Source organism: Ammodytes marinus (genome assembly GCF_949987685.1).
Source record: "Ammodytes marinus genome assembly, chromosome: 7".
NCBI lineage: Eukaryota > Metazoa > Chordata > Actinopteri > Uranoscopiformes > Ammodytidae > Ammodytes > Ammodytes marinus.
The window spans coordinates 14265357-14284140 of record NC_137211.1 but is presented as its reverse complement, the minus strand read 5'-3'; the positions used below and the strand labels follow the sequence as shown (position 1 = coordinate 14284140).

Below are 18784 nucleotides of genomic sequence, written 5' to 3'. Positions count from 1 at the left end.
AACATCAATGAAAAACTTGTCATTATTTTCATCATCCCCAAAACATATTTTGTTGAGATAAGTCACTGTTGAAGACTTGTGTACTCTGATGCAAAAAAATCCCATGACTCTTACAATAACTATTTCGACTTTATTTTCCATTTTGATGTATCTGTTCAAATCCTCGAAATGAAATTGATATGGATTCAAATGAATGGCAACCATCAGTAGATGTGTGTGTTAAAGATTTTTGAAAGGAATTTTAAGGAACCAATGACAATCTCTACCTGACTATCAATCAGGATTATTATAAAGTGTGGTATCAAAATGTCACAAGGTGATATTTGTGTCTTTATTTTCTCACACTGTATCCAACCCAGGGGCATCATCTGTTTTCTGGCTTGATGCAGATGCGGCTGAAAATGTCTTTATTCACATGCAGCAGGAGCTCGTGAGATTACAGAACAGAGACAGGAGACAGGACAGAGAATACTTATGGCTAAAGTAGTTCCACATAGGTTTACCAGCAGGTCTCACCCTTCTGAAAACCTTGAAGCAGAAAAAGCATAACAGGGAAAAACTGTGCAAAACAATGCATTAACACTACTATTGTTTGTAGCACTAAGTAAACACACTGCCTTCATTGTGTCAAAGCAAAGCGGATGTGTGTGTGTTTTCCTCTAAAGGGAGCACACCACCACAAGGAATACTGCATTAAAGTATCATACAGACAGCGTAATATTAGTAAAGGCACAGAATGGACTCTTGACACAGTTTCCATCAGATCCCTATGACAAATTGTTTAGCACTGATAAGGGGAATTCTTGAAATATACCTACAGTATTTTAATCAATCAACTGCTTTTTTATTGATAGTTTTTTGTCTGTAAATGAAAGGAAAATATCCCCAGATCTCTGACCAGTTGTTATTAATACAGTACAATGTAATCACAGAGTTGAGCACAAAATGGCTTCATACCAGTAAAAAGGGGACAATGTGATGGATCTCTCAAATCAGCGCACACATCAAGTCATACAAAGCACCTTTTTCATGAATATATAAAAACCTATAATGCATTGCTTCTCTATTTATTTTACTCGCTATCTTAGAGATGTTAATACAACTAAAATGACTTCTATCACAATAAGCAGTATTGTGTGAAAAATATGGAATAAAGTGTTTCACAAGTTTTCAAAACTCATTTCTCATCTATTCAGGCTGTGGGAAGACTTTCTCCTCAGACACTCTCATCTGTTGCATCCATTTCTGATGGCAAAAAACTTTCAGAACTATAAATTCAAAAGAAATTTAAAAAAAGCATGAAAAAAAAACTCTGGTGAAGCACTGCAAGCACTTCGCTTTCCACACCCTTCAAGTTATGAGATTGCATTTTCACTCTCTCTATTTCATCGGTGTATCGCTCCTCTTCCCCAACTCTTTCCCCCAGTCATTTAAATGATCTGCTCCTCCTCCATTCCTCCATCCCCTCACTCTCTCTCTCTCTGTATCCCCCTTTCTTTACTTTTTGTAGTTGCCGAACTGAATGGCCAGCCGGTCGCTGACACAGCGAAACGTTGCGGGCTGCACCTCCCAGTAGTTGACAGGGTTCGCGAACAGGCTGATGCCATTATAGAAAGTCCTCTTCATCCCGAAACCTCGTGGGCAGAAGTCATCCACATTCACCTGGCTGATTTGGTTGGCATGGAGGTACACCACCTAGAAAATCAAGATTGGCAAAGAAGAGGGTGAGCAGAGCCGCTAAAAATTTGTGCATGTTAAAGAAATAGTTAATCCTTTTTTATTTTTAGCTTTATGCCTCACTTTCAGATTCAAGACTAGGCGACAGAAATCATTCCTTTTCTCTGTGCGTGATTTTTTTTTAAAGGAAATGGCCATCATAGGTTCGCTCATTGCAAGTTAGCTTAGCTCATCAACTGGTAGTCAAGGGTAGCGCTAGCCTGCCTATGCTGACAGTCACAAGAAAACTTACCACGTTATGTTGTGCTCTTTATTTTACACTTTATGTAATTTTAGAATAAAGTACATATACTGGAATCTGACACTGCAGTGAAGTTAGTTTGAAGTTGGAGACGAGAAGACATACTGTTGCTGGTGAATGGCTGCCGAATATCCAACTTCAAACTAACTTCACCGCAAAGTAGCGATGAGCAGCCCATGCCTATTTTTTCTTCAAAAATGCAAGATAAAAATAATAATTTGAACTACTCCTTTAAACTCACCTGCAGGTATTTCATTTCTGGCAGGCCTCTGGGAACCTTAGTGAGGCGGTTGTTGTCCAGATGCAGCTCTCTCAGCATGGGGAGGTAGGCCAGACTGCCGTTCTCTATGTTGCGGATGTTGTTATAGCCAAGGCCCAACCTGGAAAAAGTGAGACAAGGGAAGGAACGTGAAACGGGCAGAAAGCAGGGGACTGCATGGTACATTAAGCAAAATGGTTTCACTGGTGTGAGCTGGAGTACCGGTAATAACTGCACATTTCCTGTTTAAATATAATAACAAGAAATGGAGATTAAGCCAGGCGACAATTAGGGGTCACAGTAGCCAGGCAATATTCTATGACCATAAAAAATCCCATTATTGGTTATATGTGTGTAGAAGGGAGGTAAAAGAAAACCAAAGTGTACTAGAAGGACACCCAAAAGAAGGCCTTTGCTTTTACTGCTGTGGTAAGATAAATCCTCTTAAAGTATGTGTTGAAAGGTTTTCACCCTACATCAGATGATTGGGGGAGACTGATGTTTTGACTGGAGTGGAAAAGCCCACACAAGCATAAACTATCAGGTATCCTGTTACTTTTTTTAGTGGCACGTCAATGTAGTTCATGTTATTACCCCAGAGGGGCACTGCTGACTGGGGATGTATTGTTTGACTTTGTGATGCTGAAATGTGAAGTTTACCTGTACAGGCTTTTGTAGCGCTTGAGGTCCTCCAGTTCCACTGCCTGGATCTGGTTGTGATCCAGATGAAGCTCATTGAGACTCTCTGGGAGATCTGAAAGACAGACACTGGAGCTGTAAGACTCCATTGTATACCGCTCAGCACTGTTTTTCAGGTAAATATGTAGCTGCAGACAGCAGCCATTGCCTCTAGCTAAGTGTAGAACTGGTAAAAGGTGAAAACATCTAGTCTGGCTCTGTCCAAATGTTAAAAGAATCTTAAAAACCTCTATAATACTGTAAACAAAATGTTATATCTTGTTTGTTTAATGCAAATAAAAATCCAAATGTACATTTCTTGGGGGGGTTTTATGAGGGGTTATTTGCAGGACTATTTCTTGGCCGGGGGGGGGGGGGGTTATGACTTCCTGGAGGATTGTCGTCACACTGTGGTTGCCAGGCAACCAGCAAAGTGAACTTTAGAGGTTCTGGTATTGGCAGATTGTTTTACCTTTGGGTAGAGCCAGACTAGCAGTTTCCCTTAATCTGTGTGCTTAACTAATCAACTGTTGGCTTCATAATTTGCATAAAAACACGAGATTGAAATCACTCAATGCTCAACTGCTTCATAGATGAGCATTGTGATGATTCCATTGTAAATATGTTAGCATTTAAGCCAAACATATCAGCTGTTACCTTTTGGCACTCCAGTCAGCTTAGCCTCTGATATGCGCAGATAATTCAGTTTCAGTCCCTTGAAGGCTCCTGGCTCAAAACCGCTGTTGTGGATGGGGTTCGCTCCCATTTCTGCAAGATGAAGGGGATATTAGTGGCATGAAATAAAATACACCCTCTTTAATCTTCCAACCCAAATGCCTATACAGTGGCAAAGGCAGCGGCGAGCACCACAGAATATAGCCTCGATTTTTTTTGTTGAAGTCATTAGCGTTTCTGACCTATGCAGTTCATGCTGCCCAGGCCTGAAAAAGCTCCCGCTGCCACCTTCTTGATGCGGTTCTCGTGGATCCTCAACTCCACCAGAGAGGCAGGCAAGTTCTTGGGGATAGTGGTCAGCATATTCTTGGAGAAGTAGAGCTTCTGCATGCGCTTCAGAGGCTCAAATGTTTTGGGATGGACTTTGGAAATATGGTTATTCCTCAGAGACAGAGCCTGAAAAGAATATATTGAGAGGCAAAATTCAACACTGCTTTATTTGATCTTTGTGGAAACATCTGTTTCAAGCACTTGAACCAATTAAAAGAAATGAGGGTAATATAACAGAGCATGTAGAAGAGCTTGCATCCTCTGTCTCATCCATATGAGGGAATTATAGGTGGAGTCAGCGATTCTGGAGAATGCTTGTTTTCAAAATCCCATTTTTGTCAAAATCAGTGAATATCTCCTCAGGATGCGCTACCTGTCCGTACAGTGCGCGCTGAAAAATAAATCCAGTGTCAATACACAGCCTAGCCACTGCAAACTGGCATGTTGCTAGCTATGGTGGTTTACAGAACCTAAGCTGTGTATTAACACCAGATTCTTCCTGAGTGCACACACAGTATGGATAGGTAGTGGATCATGAGGGGATATTCACTGATTTTGACTTACAGCGATTTTGACTTACAAGCGTTCTCCAGAATGGCTGACTCCACCTTTAAAACAGAGCAGTCCATACCCCATGCAGACTGTCTCTCCACCTGCGCTGGCCGTATGACGGAGAAGGATGAGGTGAACAGAGCTCAATTTGAGAGATGTTATTGTATAATGTGATGTTGGGAATTTCCTATGTTGCCAGATTGAATATTGTTCTTGGTCAGATTCCTTGAAAGTGGGTCAAGAGTGAGCGAAAGCCTTTCTGCTCAGAGAGGCAAGGATGTCAGCTTGAATACTCCCATTTGGCTTCAGGCTCCCACTGAATACAATTAAAGCTCTCAGAGTGAATGGTAGCGGTGGAGGTGGGGAAAACTAAACTAAATGAACCTCTGAATCCCAAAGGAAACAGAGTGTCATAATATGTCACACTACAGAAGCCAAAACAAGCTGAGCTAACTAAATTGGTTACACAATACACATCATCGGGAGAGATGCTAATCCAATGCTGAGAGGAACTATTTGAATGTGACCAGCAGACTGTGTGCATTCTCTTACATATAGGTTAGTGAGGCCTTTGAAATCGTTCTCTTTGAGCTCGCTGATACGGTTGTTCTGCAGGTCCAGGAACTTGGTGTCCTGAGGAATATTCTTTGGCACCTCGGTCAGACCTAAGGACACAAGGGAATCACACTCCATTAAATGCTTCCAAGGGTGACTGTGAACCAACACCCTAAAGAAAACAGTGTGTTTTCAATAGGCATGCTTTTCAGGATATCTTAGTCAGACGTAGACCATCGGAAAATAAATAGTCACTGTACGTTTTAAAACCTCCGTCGGGGCTAAAACTGAACCCAGTCACACTCCCACACAGTTTTAAATGAGCACTTTCGGCCTCCATGTGACGTCTTTTATTTTAATAAGGGGTGGACATAGACATAACCATGGAGGTCACACAGAGACGTCAAGAGAGACGCCATATTGCTGGTTTGTCACTGACAGACCACGTGCACGGACTCCCATACACACGCACAAAACTCAAATTCCCTTCACAGCAGATGGGGACACCAGATGTTTCCCATCTGGTTTCAATTTGACTTAAAGGATGTGACTTAAATGCTGTGAGCCAAAATCACACAACAAATAAAAAAGCGAGGCACAGGGGCACAACCCTGATGCATTCACACAGAGATGTACAACCTGCGCATGTGGAAGTGTGAGTGGTGAGGCTGTCATTCCACTTTGGAACCAAAGTCTCTGCATTTTGGCCACTCTGAGACAGAAATACGTACGTGGGACATCAGTGACACATATTGACTTCAAAAGCTGTTACGAAAATACACCTGTAAATTCCACTGTGGAATCTCTCTGGAACAGTGACTCAGCAGCACACACATAAACCCAGCAACCAGTGATCATTAACAGGACCACATCAGAGGGCCAACGTGGAGCAGTGTGTGTCAGATGTGGTCAGGTGGCATAGACAGGCCACGGTGAGTGATTCACGTCCTGGGTTTCCACCTCATCTGGACCAGGACCAATGATGCAACCAACCAGTCTCGCTTGGAGAAAGGCACCAGCTGTCCCACTGGGATACAGTTTGCCATGCACCAACCACATGCATCTAACCCGCAGGCAGGACTGTACCCGGAGCTGTCCATCCAGAGTTAAGTTTAGATATATGGCTTTGGCCGTACTGTGCCACACCCTCCATGTCACCACACACAGGATCAAGCCCTCAGCAGATCCGACTTTAAATTCAAACCACGTCAACGGGATCTGAGAGACCTGGTGCAGTTGTTGAAGAGGCTATAGCCTTATCCAAGAAATTCATATGTTGCCTTCAGAAAGCAAAAATAAATATATTAAAGTTGAAAGATCCAGTTCAATCCTAGGTATTCTGTTTAAATTACGGACCAAACTCTGTGTCTCTGTGCTATTACTTTTCAGGCTTCATATGTAATAAAAGTTATTTCAGCTGCCGTGCGAGCAACACAACTCCAAAAGTACAGAATGTTGCAATTGTGCAGAAACCCGTGCAGATTCATGTGGTCGGAAATATTTACCTTCCAGACAAACACCTGACACTTTTCCACATGCACCCTGCCAGCCTAAAATGTGAATGCCTGTTTCAGACATGACAGGCGAACCTGAAAAACACTTTCACCAACGCTGTGATTTACCGATTCCCCCCTGTAGACCTCAAACCGCAGTGCTTCACCCATAACGACCACACATTTTGAAGCCTTGACCGCAAAGCGACAAAACTAGCACTCTCTCCAACCCCAGCGCCCCTCAACACAAATACCCCGACACCATGCTGGGATGCACGCTGAGAGGAGACAGTCGCCACCGCCAAAATACATCTGTTCTAAATAAGCACTTGACATCTCTTGAAATTATACGCTTCCACATTTACCCGCTGCAGAAAAAACCGGGGACAGTAAATATATGGGGCCTGTAAAACGATGATTCGACAAAACCATTATGTCTATATACACAGACAGCCTATTTGAGCTATAGGCAATGGCCAGTATACGTAATATGAGGACATTTTTAATACATCCACAAATACGATTGAATGTATAACCTATTCTTTGGTCCCGTTAAAAAAGACTGGAAGAACGTCATGCACTTTTAATATCCACTGTCGAGAAATTGTAATTCTCGCAGCTAAAATTAGGTCAAAGACTGTAAAAGCTCATGAGCATTTTGGTTTGTTGTATGTTTTATAGTGGAACACATAAAATGTGACTATTCACAACACTCACAGCTGTACAAATAAACCCGACTTTTATCTCTCTATCATCCCTTCTTTTTTTAATCCTCTCCTCCATCTTTAAATCCCTTTTAAACTAACTCATCCTTCCCTCCATCCTCCCTTCCTGTTTTGGGTTGCCATTAAACATCCTGTCCACATCCCCAAAAAAACAACATGAAACAGCTCATTAAAGACGGTGAGGAAATTATAAACTCTTCATCTCCTCCCCATCAAAGTGTCGCTTTTTTCCGTCTACTGCTGTGGCATTTTCTCTTCCTTCATCCAAAGTCCCCTCTCTCTCTCTCTCTCTCTCTCTCTCTGTCTCTGTCTGTCTGTCTGTCTGTCTGTCCTACTGTATATTCTCTACCTCCTTCACTTTACTCCGTCTTTTCTCTTTTCCCCCACCCAGTATCTACACACAGAGTCTGGAACACAAATTCCCTCAAAGACATGCCTTCGCTTGTCAAAATATACCAGCCTTATCCCGAGAAAGCTGCTCCTTTCCTTAAGATAATACACCAAAGGGGGACTTTATGCTCTAAAGGCTATGAAAGTTATGCAAGGCACACACACACACACACACACACACACACACACACACACACACACACACACACACACACACACACACACACACACACAAGCCTACCTAGAAATGATGACAAAGCACCACAGACATGCATCTCTCTCTCTATTATTTCTCTCTTTCCTTCACACACACACATACACACACACACACACACATTCTCACCGAGGTCAGAACACTGGACGACCCTGAGCTGACAGTGGCAGCCAAAGGGGCACACGTATCTGTCAGGGGGCACGATCTCGTCCACGGCCGAGCCTTCTTCCTCATCCCTCATCATCGTCATCATCCCGCCGCCGTCCATACTGTCCATGGCGAAATCCCAGAAGCCTCTCTGTTCGAAGGGCAGGGCCGAGGAGGGGGAGAGCAGCCGGGCCACGCATAGCAGCAGCAGGAAGGGGCAGTAGTGCAGCATCTTCTTTCAATTGATCTTACCTGAGAAAACAGTATAGGAAGAAAAGACAGCAGGATCAGTATTTTTGTACATGAATGTATGAACTCTCCCGTACAATATTCCCTTGATTCGTTAATATATTAATGTTGTTGTTTTTAATTGAAACTGTTCAAGGGAGGGGTCATATTGTCATTTCAAATGCCACAGTCAGTTTGTGGTGCTGTTGAATTTGTAATATTTCTAATATCATGTCCACAACATTTACACCCATGAGAGTAGACAGAAATTTGAACATGGCAAGTAAATGTTATACTAAACTAAGTGTAGTTTAGATTTGAAACACCAAACTACAACATCAACTAATACAAAATATTAATGATCTCTATTTGTATAGCACATTTCATGCGAGCTGCAACTAGGGCAGGTCCTGCATTATTACTTGGGAACATTAGAGAGTGCATACACAACAGGCACAGAGTAGGTGAGAAGAGTGTATATGTGAGTGTGTTTGTGGGTGCGTGCGTGCATGTTTGTGTGTGTGGGTGCATGCGTGCTTGTGTGTGTGAGTGCGTGTGCATGTGTGTGTGTGTGCATGTGCACCACCTGGGGAGCATCACCTGGGACCCAACAGCAATTTTTCCTGTTTACACCCTAAAGGGTTAATCTAGCCATGTGCATGACGGCTTCAAAGTCATAGCAAAGGATGATGGTCAGTGATAAATGCACATTGAAATATTATGAAATGGTCTGCTTGTCCCTAATTACAAAGCCCTACTGTTTATACCACACCTACGGGCAGACCATGGAGCTGGAGGCTGGTGAGGAGAATTGGACTCATTCCTCCCCTGGGACACTCGCCAGGAATCAACTCTGGGAAAGAAAGTCACCTAAACTAAACTGACAAAATGTCGCTGTCTGCGCCCTGCATAGTGAGTACAGTCCTGGGAGAGCAGGTCTATTCTCACCGGCCAATCAGATAGTGTGAAGGACATCACCTCAGCGCTGGAAAACTTTATTCCTGAAAACCGAGCAGTCAAACAAAGCCCCCATTCATTTAGAGGGGAAATTGGGTGTGCATGTGCAAGTCTGTCCGTGGGCATGTACATGTAGCTTGAGCCTGTGGCCATTTCATGGAACACTGACTCCATGATGTCATAGTTGTGCGAGCGCACACACACGCACACACACACACACACACATTGCTAATTGTGGTCACCAGACGTGAGCATGTGCATGCCTGTGTTTGTTTGCTGCTTTATCCTGTAAAATCTAATTCCTAAATAAACAAATTATTACTAGGCCAATTGATCCTTAGAGCAGGAAATTGCGACCCTTAACCTGAGTGTAATCCTATGAAGTGCAGGCTGGTCCCTGGGGTGACCTAAAACCCTATAATCTCTAACCTAACGTTGTTAATTCCTTCTCTGATGCCCAGCTCCCTAATCCTACAGCTAGAAAGTCTGGATGATGCCAAGGGTTAGCGAGCAAATGGACTTTCCAGGGAAGTTTGTGGATCATGCCGCAACATGATCCCGTTTTCATAGGAGGCAAGTGGAGGGTAAATTTTGGCTGTCGGCATTATCAGGATTAAAAGATGGATTAAATAAAGGGGCAGGTTAAAGAGAAAGGGCGGAGAAGAGAGATGACTGACTAACAAAAAGCAGTGAAGGTTCAGAGGAAAGAAAGTGGCAATATAACAGAGCAAGAAAGGAAACAAATGCACACCATTTATTTCCACCAAACTTCAGAGTGAAATGTCAATATTGTTTCTGCACTTTCTGTCAGTACATTCAAAGCATCTCTTGACATGTGTCCCTTATGTGTCTCAGTTCTATTTGACTTAATGTGACACAGTTCAAACACTTTCCATGCCTACTTCACATAATGTCCTGGCAGATTTCAAGTAGTGTTGACTTATCATAAGACTGTTAGGGCCAGTTTCACAGACATGGATTAGGCCTAGTCCTGGACTAAATGGAATTTTGAATGGGGGATGTCCATTGAAAGTACAATTTAGTCCAGAACTAGGCTTAATCCATGTCTGCGAAACCGGCCCTTAATGTCCTAAAAGTGCTTGTGAGGGGGTTTACATTTTTTTTATGTTGAAGAAGTGCTAATGTGGAGGAAATGCTTCACATTCCACACTTCATGAAAACTATGTTCCCTAAACTAAACTGGTCTTTAAAATGATAAAAATGGAGCCTTAACAAACAAACAAAAAAGAGAAAAATCCAAGAATGTGGTCCAAGTACATCCATGCACATCCCGTCGTGTGGGTGATGAATTAACAACAAATGTCAATCAATTCAACTTTAACACAAACTGACCTATATGAGACCTGTATTTTGTTTGACAATGCATGCGAAAATGATCCATTTTGCTTTCTGTTTGTTAAAGTTGCTCTGGAGTGATTTGGCTATATTCAAAGAAATACAAGTTTTAATTAGGAGCATTAAAACAATCTGTTAAACAAAGACCCTGGGCATGATGCGGACCTTGGATGCACAAATAACTGGCCCCTGCAGTCTGCTGCCTGCAATAAAAATAGCTGCCAAATTATACCATTTTGCAGAGAAGAAAAAACACACCGGCCTTGGCTCGGCCAGAAGAATGCAGCCAAAAGGACATAGCGAGGGCATACTGTATATAGTTAGCAACACACAATGACATGCAGCACCAAGACGAGGTGGGATATACACAGAAGACACTTCTACACTTATTTATACACCTACAATTTCTGCAACTTGTGCATTGCCACATTATGGAAGATATAACAAGTATATACAGTATGGTACATCTAAAACTGTGGCATCCATGCTCCAGTCTATGGAGCCATTTTCCATTGGTCAAACCAATGATTTGTCAGCCATTTGTAGCGATGACAGAGGTGGTGAGGGTGATGGACGAGAAATAAAAAAGAGGGAGACAAAGAATATATGGTCAATCATCATCCAGGAATGACATGCAAGGCTAGCCTACTATAAACACAACATGACGATAAGACTAAACTATATCCCACACTCAAGCAGCCTCTCTGGCTCTAATAACCACTTTTATCTGGCCATGGTGTGTGAACGTATACATTCCGTTCCTACCCTCCAGTTAAGTGAAGCTGTGAGCCTTCAAACATCCGGTCTGAGATGAAAACAAACAAAAAGGGTTCAATCTTACTTGTTGCTGCCTCTGCTCTCATACCACCCAGGGCAACAGTGGCTTAATGGATGGATGGTCAGCTATTCCTTTCTGTGTGTATATGTGTGTGTGTGTGTGTGTGTGTGTGTGTGTGTGTGTGTGTGTGTGTGTGTGTGTGTGTGTGTGTGTGTGTGTGTGCGTGCGTGTGTGTCTGTGTCTGTGTGTGTGTGTGTGTGTGTGTGTGTGTGTGTGTGTGTGTGTGTGTGTGTGTGTGTCTGTGTGTGCGTGTGTGCCTTATAACTCTGCACCAGTATCCAACCTCACTCACTCTTCTTCAATGGAAGCAAATGCCAATAGTTAGGTTCAAAGAAAGCGCACATCTAGTCGGTCCCTCCCCCAAACTACTCTTCTTAACGAGATTGGAGGCTTCACTCTCCTCTGCAGCACTGATTATTTTCTCTTCGATAATAAAACAGAGTAGAAAAGATACAGGTGGAAATTCCCCATCTGTGTCAAAGGTGTGTCAGCTCAGGGTGTGAATCTCTCTCTCTCGCACGCACACACACACACATACGCACACACACACACACACACACACACACACACACACACACACACACACACACACACACACACACACACACACACACACAGACACACTCATAATATGACTTTCAGAACCTTGAAATGTTGTGGAAGCCGTAATAACAAGAATCAGAAGACAGACACTTTTATGAAGAAATGAATTCCTGTGGTTTACCATTGGATACCAAAGGTGAAAATAAGGAAGGAGACAGAAAACAGAGGAGATGAGGATTGTTATGGATGCATGGATGCTGACGGACCATTAAAGGTAGCCGTGTTGATGAATGAACCATCTGGAGAACACTCCACTCTACAAGTGTATCGGTTGTTTGAGTTTCCCACACCCGTTGTCTGAGATTTGCTATACACTTCCTATATGCACTATCCATCAAGTGCTTGGTACTTGTCAGCCCTCCAATTCACCGCAATTACTCTGATGTCACAAGAGTTCCCACAAGGCAGCCTTTTGCCCTGGGGAGGCTAGACGAGTACCTATTTAAGCTATATGCTTTCTGCGTTGCCAAGATTTAATCATCTCCTCAAGATACATCACACAGTGTTTGGTCTCCCATGGCTGCAGGCGAGAAAAAAGGCAATCACTATTACCTCGCAGCCAGTCATGCACACACAAACTGCACTTTATTTTGACTCAAATGAACTGCTGCCACCTTTTCTCCACAGAGAAACATTACACTGTTATTATGACTCTCAACTCTAAAGTCATAAAGTTTTATATGAGCACACGTTTTATTCACAACTGCTGTTCTTGTCTGACTGTGCCTTAAGCGAATGTTGAACCCTTTGGCAACATTCGCCAAAGGGTTCAACAGACCTAAATGCTAACTCATTGTATTTTTGCATTCATATTCATGAGTATCAGCTCTGCTCCTTCCATTGTGTTGGCAGTTGTGTGAGCACAGTTAAGGTAGGGCACAGAGATGACCAAATATCGCCAGCTGGCTTTCCAACGCCGGTGTGTTGGCTGCCGCCACGTCAACACTCGGTGCCAATGGACATCACATGGTAGCTAAAAGTGATCGCAGTGCTGACATAGCACAAAATGTTTGACACGGCTACATTCTGTGTTTAAGAAAAATAATTACACTTTGACTGCAGATTCTCCATGGGATATTCGATTTGTTTTAAGTACACATTTTGTTTGAGCAGTATACCAGCTGCAATAAACTCTTGCACCAAAAAAACCTTGTGGGAAAGGGAGCTAGCCCAAACACAAACTCACATGGACACTCACACACATGTGAACCATTTGTGCATCTTGGTCTGAAAATCTGAAGTCTGCTTACAAAATGATCTGGTCATTTGGCTGACCTTTCTCATTTCCTTGTGCCATGTCTCAACACACACACACACACACACACACACACACACACACACACACACACACACACACACACACACACACACACACACACACACACACACACAGACACAGACACACACACACACACACACACAAACAAACACACACACACACACACACACACACACACACACACACACACACACTCAGATTCATATGCTCCTCAGACATGCAAGTTGGTGCTAGGCGGGTCCGGTAGGGTGGAGTTAACTGCCTCAGCGGCTGTAATTTGGTGACTGCTGTCCCTAAAAAAAGGAACTGTTTGGCAGCTTTTCTGCTGCCGCCTAGCTTGGATGTGGTGGCAAGCTGCTCAGCGCTGCAGAGACAAGGCCTAACCAGAGCAGAACTGAGAAAGCAGAGCGATGAAGAATGACAAAGACCAGTCATATCAGTTGACAGCAGAGAGAGAGCTGACCTGTGGATCCATGCCTGTGGGCAGATGAGCCTTATTCAAAGTATTTGGAGTATTCCACTGTTTGGTCCAGTTAGTTAAGTGGGCTATGTCTGGAGGCTGTAAACAATGGCTACTTGTTCAAAAAACAACATGCAACAATGAGCAAGGTGTATAGCCAATACACTGCAGAAACCACATTTCCAGAGCTTGAATTGAACTCAGACTTTTAAATTTAAAAAAATCCAAGGCTTTTTCCAAACTCCCACACTTTTTCAATAACTTTAACCACCACCGATTTGGCATCAACCTGAAATCGATTAAAATATGGGTAGGCCTACAACCCTATGCAGGGGGATGTGAAGCTACAGTGAGACCAAATTGTGGTAGCCTACAAAAGACTGATAGAAAATGTTTAAACACACAGCTGAATGGCCAGACAGGCAGGCAGAACAGACAGACTGGCAGGTGCAGGGTGGTCAACCCACATACTGGCTAATAGGCAGGAAGGAAAAGACGGAAAGGAAACAGACAGATTGACACCATCAATTTGTCTGACCATTGACTCCACAGGCAGACACTGTTTGCTCCAATGTTGCACAGTAAGGTCAAGGTGACTCAAGTTAAATAAGCTGGTACAAATGGTTAATACAGGGTAGTTAACCATTGCAGGATATGAAGTCATCAGCACAACAACATGGGTCCATACATGAGCGGAGGTGAGTCCTTCCATAAAGAACTGTACACATTGTGTGGTGAAAACATGGCGGGGATAAAAACACCAAACTATATTATTTTCTGGACAAATAAAGTCTATGTGGCCACAGTTCACTCAACACATGTCAATCTGAACATTTTACATCAAACAACAGCTGGATTTGAAGGTAGTGCATTGCTGTGTACCATAACGGTTTGACATGATTGGCACCGTTCACTATTTATTCTCCCTGTATGATGACGCATGGATGGACGTAAAAGACCCGCTATAAATGCACTGCGTTTCATTTTAAGACTGATGAGAGCACGAGGCTACATTGGCGTGAAGATAAAGTGAGCGGAAGTAAAGTGTTTTTTTTTCTTCTTTTTCGCTTGATTTGATTGTAATGATTGCTCACATTCACCATTCTTCGGAGACTCGTTGCGCCATCTTGTGTTAACTCCTGACTAAGAGCGGATCAAAACATAAGAGCAGCAGATGCGCCATGCAACAGGTTGCACTGAATTGTCTGGAATGGATGATAAATAATATAATAATCTTTATATAATAATGCAAGTTTGATCAAATATATGGCGCAAATGTTAAAACATTCAGCCAAAATATAGGCTAGACGTTGACAACATAATTCTTAGCTAAGTACAAAAAAATAAACATGACACAAAAAAAGATGTATCGGTAAAGTCTATAGCTTTAAGAATTCAAATTTCAAAATTTACTTAAATTATTTTATATTATACAACTAGCCTCCAAGTTTCTATATCACAAACAATTTGGGAATATCTCATTCAGGCCATTTTTGTATCATTATTTTCTGAAGGAAAAGTCAGCCTACCATGCAAAGGACAGGGGAAAAGCTGCCCCAGGTCAATTTCAAGACTGAATTGCACATATAATAAAATAAATCATCTCCCCTACCTTACGAATAGGAATAAGATATTATTTCCAAAATCAAGTTGAAATATCTTTTCTTCCTCTGAGCGTCAGATTATCCTGGATAGAAAATAATTGCAATAATTGTTGTCCTATATTTTCATCACATTTAGGGATTAATGCAGTATATCTCTCTTTGTGACATCCAGCCGCAGCTCCTCCGCCACCGTGTGCCACTGCGAAAACAGCGTCAGGGCAACGTGTGTGCTCCTTTCAGTCCAAACCGAGGGAATGACTGGGAGAGCTGGGAGGGTGGGGGGGTCAAGCCCATAAAAGTTAAAAAGCCAGCCTACTTTCTCCCCTTCTTGGATGGAGGAAGAAGAAGGAGGGGAAGGAAAAAGAAGAGGGGGAGAGGCCTGAGTACAATTGCTGGTACAGTATAATATCAATTGGGTTATTTAAAGTTTTCTAATTTGGAATTTTTGAAGGTCATGAGTCATGACATAGGAATAGAATATATATTATGGAAATGTCATATTACACAATTTTAGATTTCCTTGGGTGTTCCTGTTGTTTCTGTACGCTATATCCATGAAATAAAAAAGATGTCACGGGGACGTCTCAAGAATAGGAGAGAGAAGGAGACGGTGCAGAGTATTTTAACTTTTTGTCTAAAGTCAATCGCAATTTTAGCTCTGCCACTTAAAAAACACATGCTAAAACATTGCATTGTCTGAAACAGACAGACTTCACTACAGTGCGACTGCAATATGCAGAAGCACCCCAGAGACCCACTGTAAGCTGTTATTGTGGCTCCTGTAATGAAATCCTAAAAGAAAAGAAGCATGTTAAGGTATTAAAATGTTTTTTAGTCTTGGCACCTGTGAGGTTATGGAGGGTAAAATGTAACCACCATTTTTGATTTGTGAAAGATGTTCTTCTTTTACTTTATTTTGGATGACAGTATCCCTTATACTGTATATCTATTGAACGGCATCGTAATTGTAATCACATTGTTGGTCTGGAAAATCCCAGGCCGTAGAAGGCTAATACTTCCAGGAAGGTTTCAGCTGTCAACACCCCTCTGGAAGCATTTTGTGTTTTTTTATAATAACGTTTGCTGAGTCATATGTTATCTTTATCTTTTAACATGAACCACTCATAAATTGCATTAGGCCAAGCATCCCATTCATCTCTGATAACTATTGGTGATAGAACACGGTGATACCCCTAAGCACCACCAACAAGCACTCCTGGCATCTGTGATTATAAAACGTATGATTTTGGTATCTTCTCACGCTTTTTCTAATACATTTTGTTCTGGAAGGATGCAGGTTTTTTTCTCGCAAACTCCTCTATGATTTCCATTTGAATGTTTTGCCAGCAACCATAGCGAGGCAGCGAGCTTTGGCAAGCCACGCCATCTGGGAACTTTTCCAACCCTGTGAAAACAGAATAGTCGGCCACACAGACGGTTGCAGACGCACTGTCCTCGAGCTCTTCAGGATTTCAGGCCTTTCGAGCATCATATCCTTTTCAGTTTCAAGAGGAGACTGACTCTCCTGCCTGTATTTTTGCTTAGTTATATGCCTTTCTTTCTCTCACAGAGGGCAGTATCCACAGTGTAGGAAAAGGCATGCAGACCAGATCAATGCCCTGCAGGGGTGTTGGCAGGGGACAGAGTGTTGATAAAGGTCTTTGCAGATAACATTCCTTCTTTCTCTGCTTCCTCTCTCTCTCTCTCTGGTTTCGTAAATTCAGTCTTTCTCTTTATTTTCTGTCTGCCTGTTTCTCTCTCTCTCTAGCGCTGTGGTTCAGTTGATTATGGTGTTGGTCTGTAGCTAGAGGGCTTGGCATCCAAATTAAACTCTTTTTTGTCCTACGAGTGTTCAGCTAACGTGTCTCTAGAGATTTAGAACACCCACTTGTTAGCTTTTGCGTAGGTGCTGCCATGCAGTCAGTGTGTGTTTGTGTGTGTGCCTTTGTGTGCAGAGGGAGAGAAGAGAATAATATTGATCAAAATGTTGTTTCTGTGTTTTTGGATTTGAAATTCAGCCCATAAATAGTTACTTGCTAGTCCTTCATACTACTTGCTATCAAGGACGAGCACACCAGGGCCGATGGCTGAGCGGTCAGTTCTTCGACACACTGACTGCAGTAAGCACATTCTTGTTGACCTTAAATAGTTGACCCTTAACACCAGAACCCAATCTCATGTTCTAGCAGAGGGCCTGTCTTTAGCCATCTTCTTCCCCTTGCCTCGCTTTATCTGCTTGTGTGTAATGCCCAATTGAGTCAGGAAAAAAACATTCTTTAGCTGCTTTTCTCTGTGTGTGCACTGAGGCTTTTTATTTTATCAGCCAGCACTCCCCAGTCCTCCAATAACAAACACAGGAAGCTGCTGTCGCCGGGTAGAACAGACAGAACATTGGAGAAGAAAAGCTCTACACTGCTCTCCGGTCAACCTCCTACAAACGGGGCTCACTTTGACGGGATGCTAAACATCTGTTTCGAGTGATGGGATGTCGGTTTAACAGTTTAGTCTTGTCACAAACATTATGATGGACGGCACTGTAGTGGTGAGCCTGTCAAATCTGGAAATACTGCATGTGACATGCTGCAGAGGGTTTTAAGGATTTAGGATCAGAGCTGGGGCATCCATCTGTGCAATACTACAAAGATGGCAAACTGCAAAAAACTAGTGCAGCTTTTGTGCAAAGCTTAGGCTCTGCCTGTACGTGTAGGAGCAGCAGTTTAAATGTGAATGTGCTGTTTGTAAAATAAGTGTACAATTATGGGGACTACACCACATGCACAAGACTGAAAGCAGAAATCTGACATGTGATTACACGCCCAGGCTGAAAGAGTGAAAAGTATAAATGTGTGTGTGTGTGTGTGTGTGTGTGTGTGTGTGTGTGTGTGTGTGTGTGTGTGTGTGTGTGTGTGTGTGTGTGTGTGTGTGTTATATTGCATATTCAGACCATGCATGTGCTTAGCCTGGTACCGCCCGCCTACCTACTTCGGCTCAATTTTCATTTCCCTTCAGTAGTCTTCTGTAGAAATAAAATTAAGTACGATGGTCTGGTAGGACCAGGCTAGCATGTGCTATCATAACCTTGAAACTTTGTCATCTGCCTCTGACGACCCAGCTTCATTTTCTTCCTCTCCTATTAACTCTCTCTCTCTCTACCTCTGCCTCCCTCTCTTGTAACTCTAGCGTCTGCAGGGGACCTTCTGTTCTTCATTTGGAGCAGCAGAAACACGGCTCCCTGTTGAAAACATATACCTGGCTGGAGCAAGGTAGTATACACAGCAAGTGTACTCACTGCTCTGTAACTATACCTTATACACTACAAAATGTATCATTGTTATTATATTCAATCATACTCAAATGAATTGTGTCTTTGCACGGCGGTCTAACAAATTAAAAAGAGACTGAAATACAGAATTGCTCGCACTTGCATCAGCCCTCATAAAATATTTACTTCTCAGTGAGACTG

The 18784-nt window shown here is 42.6% G+C and overlaps 1 protein-coding gene across 1 annotated transcript; it reads right to left on the bottom strand.

The window, feature by feature from the left end:
• Window positions 1–29: 29 nt before the first annotated feature.
• Window positions 30–15566, bottom strand: bgnb (biglycan b). The gene is made up of 8 exons (XM_080030833.1): window positions 15330–15566; window positions 7979–8248; window positions 5025–5137; window positions 3833–4046; window positions 3573–3683; window positions 2898–2991; window positions 2220–2358; window positions 30–1695 (listed from the first exon to the last, which is right to left on the bottom strand). Exons 2-8 carry the CDS (start codon window positions 8226–8228, stop codon window positions 1498–1500), a joined length of 1119 nt encoding a protein of 372 aa, XP_079886959.1. The 5' UTR covers window positions 8229–8248; window positions 15330–15566; the 3' UTR covers window positions 30–1497.
• Between the last annotated feature and the right edge of the window lie 3218 nt (window positions 15567–18784).

Excerpts from the sequence above, each read along its gene's own strand:
- bgnb (XM_080030833.1), bottom strand. The coding sequence starts at position 8,228 with ATGCTGCACTACTGCCCCTTCCTGCTGCTGCTATGCGTGGCCCGGCTG. Across the intron at positions 5,138-7,978 it reads CGTCCAGTGTTCTGACCTCG|GTCTGACCGAGGTGCCAAAG; the intron begins GTGAGAATGTGT and ends TTGTGTCCTTAG. Across the intron at positions 2,359-2,897 it reads CGCTACAAAAGCCTGTACAG|GTTGGGCCTTGGCTATAACA; the intron begins GTAAACTTCACA and ends CACTTTTTCCAG.